Source organism: Podarcis erhardii (genome assembly GCF_964252035.2).
Source record: "Podarcis erhardii genome assembly, chromosome: 6".
In the NCBI taxonomy this organism is placed as follows: Eukaryota; Metazoa; Chordata; class Lepidosauria; order Squamata; family Lacertidae; genus Podarcis; species Podarcis erhardii.
The window spans coordinates 18,747,178-18,757,094 of NC_138510.1; the positions used below are offsets into that span (position 1 = coordinate 18,747,178).

The window sequence follows — 9,917 nt, forward strand, 5'->3', positions numbered from 1 at the left end:
TTCCATCTGAAGAGGTACAGACCAGACACAGGTGAGGGCAAGGTATGCGTACCTTATGCACTGACTTGCATTTTGTGGGCATAATCCAGAGGAAACTAGGTGTGGCAGCAAACCTGTGAAAGAAATGAGACCTGATTCTTCCATGAGATGTGTTCAGCACAGCTCTGAACTGGGCTTTTTCTATCCCTAGAAGCACTTGCCTCAGTACGCTTAAAAAAGGTTAACGTCATTTTGCTCTTTAATCCATCAGGGATTTTCCTTGCTCACATTTAAAATGTTAACACTATTCAACCATTCCGCCCTGCGCGCGCGCGCACACACACACACACACACACACTTTTCTTTCTTTTTCTTATTTGGCTGCCTTGGTGCTTTCTAACAGGAAAAATGTCACATTTCCAAACAGGTTGATTTCATTAAATAAAAGGAAATGTCTCTACAATGGAGAGCTCCCCCCCCCTCCTTCTCCTATACCTAACTATGTGAACAAATGTGTTGATAAATAAACCAGCCCACAGCTCAGTCTTGCTTGTTTACAGAAAGGAAATGAAGCTCCACTCCCTCATTAGTGCTGATGCCCACCTCTTTTTACCTAACTGCTATTTTTAGCACTCAAGAGACTGAAAAATTTCCATTGAAGATCTGCTCTTCTCATTTCCTGGGTAGAGAAAACAGGAAGGCTTTTTTAATTTTTTAATTTATTTTTTTTTAAGTGTCAGCCTTTGGGTCGTGTGAAACTAGATCAATTTCACCTCCCGCTGGCTGCTCCCTTACATTGCAACACTCCAGAAGGGCAGCTGATCTGGGAAGCAAGTGTGCTTTCAGGCTTCATTATTTACAAAAAACCAAGCAGCTCTCGAAAGTCCAAATATAAAAAAACCATACTGCCTGATTCCATGCATGTGCATTGAACTGCACTCCAAAGGTTTGGAGCACATTCGCAGCACAATTTTATGTTGCAGGACGTTTTATCAGGAGCAAGAGTGTATAAGACTGCAACAATCTTAGACACATATCTTCTGTTCGTAAGATAAAATCTCACAGTGTCTTGGACTTCACGGATCTTTTCACTGTAAATTTTGCAATCCTGTGGTTGTAGTTGAGGAATCTAACGTGATATCCTGTGGAATATCCCAGCCCCCTCTCACTGCCCCCCCCCAAGAAAGATTAAAACAAAACAAAACAAAACAAAACATGATAATCATTTAACTAACAATTTCAAAATTCAAAAGCCAATGTTTGTAATAAAATTGTAATAAAATCACTATAAATTGGCATGTTAGTCAAGAACATTGGACAATTGTTAATCAATAGAATTCTGAGAGTTCATTAAGTTTTTCCACATGCAACCTGGCCAGTTGCATCATGCTGCACATTTCAGTAAAAGGTAAAAGGTAAAGGAGCCCTAGACGGTTAAGTCCAGTCATAAGCGACTATGAGGTTGCGGCGCTTATCTCGCTTTCAGGCCAAGGGAGCCGGCATTTGACCACAGACAGCTTTGTGAGTCATGTGGCCAGCATGACTAAACTGTTAATATGCCATTTACCTTCCCACCGCAGCGGTACCTATTTATCTACTTGCACTGGCGTGCTTTCAAACTGCTAGGTCAGCAGAAGGTGGGACAGAGCAACGGGAGCTCACTCCGTCACAGGGATTTGAACCGCCGACCTTCCAATCAGCAAGCCCAAGAGGCTCAGTGGTTTAGACCTCAGTGCCACCTGCACTACGTTTAAGCTATGTTTAAGTAGCTGAGCCCGAACAGCAGTCAGCCAATGTTCAGCATTGCCCAAAAGGAAGGGAAATGGAGACCCTGGGTAATAGTGGAGCAGCAGATTTATTTTTTAAAAGGAACTGCATTATCTGAAAGATTGCCTCTTCAGACATTCTTTCCCATGGTCGCTGAGATCCAGAGAGGATGCTCTTCCTAGCCATGTTATCCATGCATAGAGTTTAAGGATTTAGGAGGAGTCACTCTTGAATCTGCCTTGGGACCTTTTTGATTCTAGCATCACTGTGCTCTTCAGATACTGGACATTCTTTGTTTAGGCTGGCTTTAAGTGGTCATTGATTTTGGGTTAACGAAGAGTCAGACACAACTAAACGACTAAAGAACAACAACAAAAATATGTGATGCTAAACACATCTTTAAATACTGTGTTTGGGATGCCAACATTCTTTGAAAAGAATTAGCAACAGGTGTTCTGGATCAGGGCCACACACGGTGTGGGGATTAACCCTTTCCTTCTATCTTTTACCCGAAAATCCTTTTTTAAAATCCTTTGTTTTTAGTTGGATATGTACTTGCTTTGATATTTTTTGGTTTGTTCTATCATTTTGACCTTGATGAGGGGTTATTCCTGTGAGCTTTATGGAGAATGTGCTTAAGCACATGGAGGCATGTAGAATACATACTGGCTGACAAAACCAACAGGGGATTGGGTACATCTCCCATTCATTATGAGAAATCATCGTAATATGCCCAAGAATGTGAATTGATCAGAGATGCTTTTGTACATTGCCTGGCCAATATGCATAATTCCCCACATGAACCAATACATAGTCGATCAATTACTGTTCACATTACCCGTGAACCACATAATGGTTACTTGTGCATATTCAGTAACCTCACCTGAACACCAGCTAAACATTGCCCAGCTAAACATGCAAAATCCCCTGTTTGTGTTCTCAGATTGTGGAAATAAATGTTTTGGAACAGGAAGCATGCTTTAATTCTCTTTGAAATGAAACAGCTAGTGCCAGGTTTGACAGTGGAACTCTGTAAACACTAGTTGAGATGGATTTTTTAATACTGAAATTGTGGATAGTATTTTTATACCTTTGGCCATGGAGTCATGGGGTTGTGAAACTTTAGAAAAAGCACAGACTTCAATCATTGTCTCAGAATCCTGTTATCCAGAAAATATGTTAGTTCTCATCTTCTTGTTGCAAAAAGGTTTTTTAAAAAGTTCTTAAGGTTGCAAAAAGAGGCTCACCATTCTGTGAGTGGTATCTAGTGGAATTTCTCAAGCCAAAAAGGATTTTCAGTGAGGATGCACAGACTTCACTGCTGGGTAGAACTCCTACATATACAGCTGTCAATTTTGCCTGTTCTTAGTTCAGAGTATAGGTTGAAAAATGGGGGGTAAAAATGAGAAGCTATAGCATTATGCTGCAAATAGTTTTAGATGCATTATTACATTGCATTGCCATTTTGTATTCTTCCCTCCCTCCAAAGAGCAGAGAATAATGTATGGCAAGGGTCTGATGCCCATTGTAGGATTGGGGGCAGAGCAAAAAGTAGGTGATGCTAAAGAGGTATTTCAGCTAGGCAAAAGCAGCCAAGAAGGACACAGAGCAAAGCTAATGAGAGTTTGACCTGACACACACACACACACACACACACACACACACACCACACCACTTTTTCCAGTTCATTAGTTTATTGTTCTAGCCAAAGGCCATGACAAATTTGTATTAAGCAATATTATTAATAGAGTAATACAAAACATACATCTGTAATATAAAAATCTGCAAAGATTTAGCCATGTTTATTAGCATTAAAGCAGTTTGCCTTGTGCATCTCTTGACAGCTCTAATTCAAGTATTATTTTGCCCTTTTAAAATCCAAATCACCAACATCCATGATGTAAGAGAGAGAAGTTACCAGATGCAGCAACTAACTCAAATCCAGCTTGATTTCAGATTAAACCTCTGAATCACCACAAAAATTTATAGCAATTTTATCTAACTCATTTTTTTTGTGGGGTGGTTTTCTTTAAGCCAGTACATAGAGGTCTACTCTCTGTGTCACAAAGCTATTATTGCCGCTCAAAAGAAACCAAACCACTTCTGCCTCCATTTACACACACATTTACATTTTATCTTCACAACAACCCTGAGATGGTAGATTAGGCTGAGAAATAGTGACTGTCCCGGTGAGGTTCACGACTCTGTGATGATTCGAACTCAGGTCTTTAATCACTCATCCATGCTGGGTCTCTGCATTGCTTTTGATGGCAAATCACACTAGTGACTTCATTTACTGTTCCCTTTAATTGTAACACCTTTTTTCCCCTGCTTCCTCTTTTCCTTCACAGTTAACGAAATTATCAGGAAAGAGTTTTCTGGACTCCCTGCCAGAAGTCAAACATAGAAGAAGAGATTTGCGCGACAACTTTTACTGAATGCTTCCGTACCTGACCTCTTAGATTCTTCTCCTGCCCCGTCAGCCTCCTGCTTCCTTAACTGATCATCTCAAGGCACCGGTTCAACACCAGGAACAATGCACTGGCTTCAAACTGACAGCTTTGACTTAGCAGCTCGGCACCTCTCACTGTAAACATCAAAAAGAACACTCTTCCTTTTGTCCAAAGATCATGTCGTTCTCATGTAGCAATGCATGTGCTTGGCACAACCTATTAATATGACTACACACACACACACACACAGAGAGAGAGAGAGAGAGGGGGGGGGAGGACTTCAGCAGCAACGAAAAGAGAACATCAATCTAGAAGCCTGTGTTGAAGCAAAGTAGAATTCTATGTGTGCTGGGAACAACAGATCAATTGCAAAGTCGCCCGCTCAGCAAAATACAGAGTGTGATGTTCCTAGAAAATTATCAGATTTGGGGAGGGAGGAAATTAATGGCCAGAACTAATTATGAGATAACGCATAGGCAGTGTGAGGCAGAAAAACATAAAGGAACAGATCTCTGCTTGCATCATGTATTTTTGTTCTTTTTTAAACCGAGGCATCACTCTGCATGGTATCATAGGAGCTTCGGTGTAATGCAGGAGGGTTGCTGTAATGGAAAGGGGGAAGAAAACCAGGCAGTGTGGGCATAATGCTTTGTGATTGTGGCTTTACCACATTGTTGCTCAGATCATGGGATGCACTGAAGCCACATTTTCACTGCTTTGGACTAGAAAAGAGACAAACTCAAGGCATAGTACAGCCCAAAATTCAGTTGTAGTTTTTTTGTAAGGCCTGCAGATTTCACAGAAGAGATTTCAGCATCTGCTTAAAACTCATTTTTGAAATCGGTGAAACTTACAGTGGTTAACTTTGGCTTGGTGGTGCTTCCAGTTTCCTTTTAATTTATGAGGCGCTGTATTTGACTATATGGATGGCCCTGCAAAATTGAAACAGGGGTTGTTGTTTTTAGGTTCCCCCTCAGCCCTACAAAGAGCAGAATGTTTTTAAAGTCATCTCAACTTAAACTGGAAAGTGCTATTATGTTTTGTTTCTTGGGCTTTTCAAGTTCATCAAATCTCAAGCTTTCTCATAAGAATCATAAGAGCAGGCAACCCTAAAAGATCTTACGCTTTCAAGTTTTTATTTACAGAAAACATATGATACTGAATAATTGAGGCTGCCATCTTGGGAGTTACCTGGGAGTAAGTACCATTGCTTTCAATTGGGACTTATTTCTGAGTAGCTGCATATAGTATTGTGCTGCCAATTATTGAAATCAAGTGCAGTTTCTTGGTGCTCATTGCGATAGTTCTCAAAACACCCAGAAAACTCAGGGATCCTTCTTAACGATGTTGCAGCAGAAGTGTTTTTCCCCTTAGTGAAGTATATTTAAATTTCCTAGCAAGAATGATTAACATGTTCTCAATGTGGAGATCTTGTTTTCTCTTAACGGTTGTGTTGCAATGAGGAACAGCCTCTCTACTTGGCCACCTTGCCGTATTGCAGAATTGGGGACTCAAGAGTCAGTCTACACATCTGGGTAAAGCACATGGTACAGATTCCTGAAACTGCACCATTTCAGACTGAAGATGGGGAAGCGGGAAGTTGTTGCATGTCGTCATGTTTCTCCAGAACATTTTCCTGCCTATGGGAAAGTATCATGTCAGAGTCAGAGAGCAGATTCTTCTACCTGACATGCTAGCTTTCCACAAGTGTGTTTGTGTGTTTGTATTTGTGTGTTTGTGGTGGCTTCAAACACATAGTTCCCTATCTTCAATCCCGGGAGCTCTGTACCCAGATGTGTGGACTGACTCAAGCATAGTCTTTCAAATAGTATAGTGAAACAGTTAGTACTCTTACTGCTAAAGTACTGGCTCACAGTTTGTGTCCCCTGCCCTGGCCCCACAACACATGTTGGGCAGAAGGGAAACAAGTCCTAACGCCCTGTGTCAACTGGGCACTCCAAAATAATTAGTAGCAGCAGGAAGAATTCCTACAGACCCAGAGCTATAACAAGTCCTTCCCGTTGCACCATCTCTTTATTAATGATAGTGAATTTGTAGCAGTATTTGCTCCCTGCTCTCCATACTGTTGATCTGATTCCCTCTTGGGATGTCTGCACTACCAAGCAAAGAAAGTGGGACCAGTTCATCTGCCATGGGCCCCTTTAAAGTTTGTGCAATGTTGGCAAAGTGTGCTACATTCCAGGAGTTCTGTTGTGCTGGCACAGCTCCCTGACCAGATGATCAAATCAAAAGTTACCAAGGCCACACAAAGTTAGATGAGAGTTTTGCATTCCATCCTATTTCTTTTTTAAAAACGAGGCCACAGAAACTCTTGTTGCATTTTTTTTTCTGCCTTTGGGGGACGTCACTGTTTCCATTAAGAAGCCATAATGACATTAAAGCTGATCTTGTTTAGCAAGGCACATTATAACACTGAAAGTAGCTAAGGGAAATTGTTCCAAACCAGGCTTCCTCTACCTCAGCCCTCCAGATGTTTTGAGACTACAGTTCCCATCATCCCTGACCACTGGTCCTGCTAGCTAGGAATCATGGGATTTGTAGGCCAAAAACATCTGGAGGGCCGAGATTGAAGAAGCCTGTTATAAAGAGTCTGTTATTTTGAGGAAGAAGGGAGAAAAAGAAGCATCCTCTCCCCTCAAAAAAGGGCCTCCAGAGTAAAGTACTTCACTTATTTAAAAATCCCACACTAACAACTCAGTGGGACCCAAATGCCTGTCAACTGTTTACATCTACTAAGCATAATGACATGATTAAAATAGGTTGTCATCAGTGCTAGTCCTACTCAGAGTAAGCCCATTAAAATTAATGGGCAGGACTAACTTAGTCCCATTAACTTCAGCAGGTCTGTTCTGAGTAGTTACAAGCTATGCAGCATATTGTGCCAGTAAAAGGAGAATCTCCAAGTTTGCAACCTGGCAGCTCCAACTGGAGGGCAGGGCAGATGTTTCTGGCATGTGAACTGGTTTTCAGTTTCACTTGACTATCTTTTAAAGCCAGTCCTCAATCACAATTCATATTCATTTCAACAACGAATCCACAGATGCCTGTCAGGATATCTGGATTTCAGATCATACCTTGGGGTCATTCTCATGCCAAGTAAAGTACCAGACAAAACATCCAATTGTTTTGTTCATTCTTTGGTTGCTGTTATTTGTCCTAAAAAGAAGTGCCTTTTAAAATATAATGCTTACCTTGGCTCAGTACAGACAAGCCAATATAAAATGCATTTTTTAAAAAAATGTGGTGCAAATTGGGCAAGGCTTTAAACATCAAAACAGCAGTAAACGAAAACCAAACATTTGGCAGATTTATAGTGCCTTTGGACACTCTTATAAGCTAGGAGAACTATGTGGACTTGTGATGAGGCTTACGCAATAAAGGGACTAAAGTGCATTTTTTTTAATAGAAAGACTAGCAGTAAAGTGAAACAAACTAATTTCAACACAGTTCCCATCACATATTACATAGGTGAACAGGACTTCTGGTGTGTGGATCACAGGCTCTAACAAGCTATTTGAATTAAAATTGCTCGTTGAGAATGATGCCCTGAACTTGCATTTCTGTTCAAGAGCAGGGCAATGTAAGTTTGTGCACGTGCTGAAGCTTACAGTATAGGCTATTTTGGAATGCTGTGCTGCATTCCTGCTTTTTCCCTTCCTCCCAACAAGACAGCAATACATCATGTTATCAATCACATTGTGGTACCTCTGATCAATCCTGAGGTGTATCTGCTTTCTTGCTAAATCAGGGACATCCTGTATGGTAATATCCATACAGGGATCCATCTAGGGTAGGTGACAGATACAGAGCTTTAACACACGCTGAGGCAACCATCAGGTTTCATCACAAGCTTTAAAAAGCACAGACACATGAATTATGCTCTCTTTTCTCCAAGTTCCATGGGGATGAACTCACAACAGATTATTTCAGAATGATCCATATGCTTTGTTCAGTTCTTCCTTGCAAGTTGCAATGAAATAAATGAGAGGTGTACTGCTAAATCCTCTAATATCCCCCTTACCTGCTGGGTTACAGTTTCATATATCTGTAGTATATAGACTACATTTTTTGTTATGGCTATATGAAGGCGAGCTATCCTACTGTATCAGCTTTTGAACATTTTTGCAAGCACCTGCTTGCTAATAATAAAGCCTTAACCAGGTATATATGTATTTCCGAAGCAAGAGAGGCCTTTTCAATGCCGCTGTATAGATCTCTCTTTCTAATAAAATAAGTGGATACATTAGGGTAGCATAAATAATGTTGAAAGCTTCCGTGTACTAAATTATTTCTTTTCCTTTTGCAATAGTTTTGCAGCATTATTGATTGCAATGTTGACGCAAGCTTTGGGGGCAGTGGAGTGTGTGTATGTTCAAAGTAACATCAGGTTCACCAGGGGCAAGTGAATTGCCTTGTGTGAGTAATTTGTTCTCAGTTTCTCTGGAAGGCAGCCATAGTTGCATATGAGGAAATTCTCTCTTTCCTCAGTTATCTGAATGTTTCACTACAGTGCCTTCCTGCTATTGTACCAAAAGTCCTCCCAAGGCATTGTCTGTAGGCTGACAACTGTAATGCATTTTCCATCAATGTTATACTGTGCTAAAGTATAAGCAAAATATTGCGACTCCAAAGATCATCTCACTGTGTTTGGGTTGTGTTGGTTTTTAAAAAACTCACTTTCCTATCACATCTTTGCCTGCAAATTACAGGATGAGCTCCTGTAAACTTTTGCACCAAATTAGACAATACAGAAAAAATGAAGCCATCCATCTTAACATCTAAACAGTCGGCGGGTATTTACAGAGACGGCAGATGTTAGGAAGGGCCTTTTGTCATTGTTGAATGCATTTTGGAAGTAAAGATTGCCAGAGGAGAAATTGCAGAGGAAGATAATGTGTCATTAAATGCTCACAATTTGGTTACAAATTATCTCCCTCTTTTTTTTATTTGTGTGGGGGGGGCGGAGGCTTCTCTTCTATTTTTAATGTGTGAGATTGAACAAAATTTGAGATCACCTGAATTTTAGTGGCTTTGAGGTTAAAGTGTCTGCTGGATGTGATGACAGTGGTAGAAAGAATGTTGAATAGTTATGGTTTGCACTCAGTTAATACTGTCGGTGGGTACAATGCAGCCAAATTGAAGCACTTTTTCTCTCTCTTCTTTTTGCTAGATAGTAGATTCACGTAAGATGTACGTCATATAGACAACACAAACCCACTGATTTCAGAGAGAGAGAGAGAGAGTTAAGTGCATGCTTAACCCATCAGTCAAAATCATTGGGGCTTCATGCTTACACCTGCCTTGACTGTGTGTCTCATGTAAAGATGTGTCTTTTCCATCTTCTTGTTAAAATACAGCACGTTCTAAAATGTAGAATATTTTCAAAGATAGCACTAGGTTACTATATTAAAAACATGCTGCTTTTTGATGTTATATCTCAAAGTTCTTGAAATTAGATAGCACAATTATTATTTTTTGAAAATATATATATTTTGTACTATACGATCCTTTTAAAGAAGAAGAAAAATGTCTACTATGCTTCTTAACTGCCACAAATAATGCAACTCCTCCATGCTGGTATTTATAAATCTCCAGTTTGCATTCCTTCAGCTGCAGCTTTAAATAAGTGCTCTTACTCAAAAGCAATCACGGTTGGTATTGTTGAATGCAGTTGGTGTGATGAGAGGGGTAGTCCGA

General features: G+C 40.3%; 1 protein-coding gene across 6 annotated transcripts in view; it reads left to right on the forward strand.

Moving 5' to 3' along the window:
- The window catches only part of NFATC2 (nuclear factor of activated T cells 2), a gene marked incomplete at its 3' end in the record, with an annotated part of 136,648 nt that extends 127,782 nt beyond the window's left edge, over positions 1-8,866 (forward strand). For all 6 annotated transcript variants that reach the window (XM_081867606.1, XM_081867607.1, XM_081867609.1 and 3 more), the window contains one exon: positions 4,098-8,866. In XM_081867606.1, coding sequence (XP_081723732.1) covers positions 4,098-4,153 — 56 coding nt within the window. The remainder of the gene's footprint in view (positions 1-4,097) is intronic.
- Between the last annotated feature and the right edge of the window lie 1,051 nt (positions 8,867-9,917).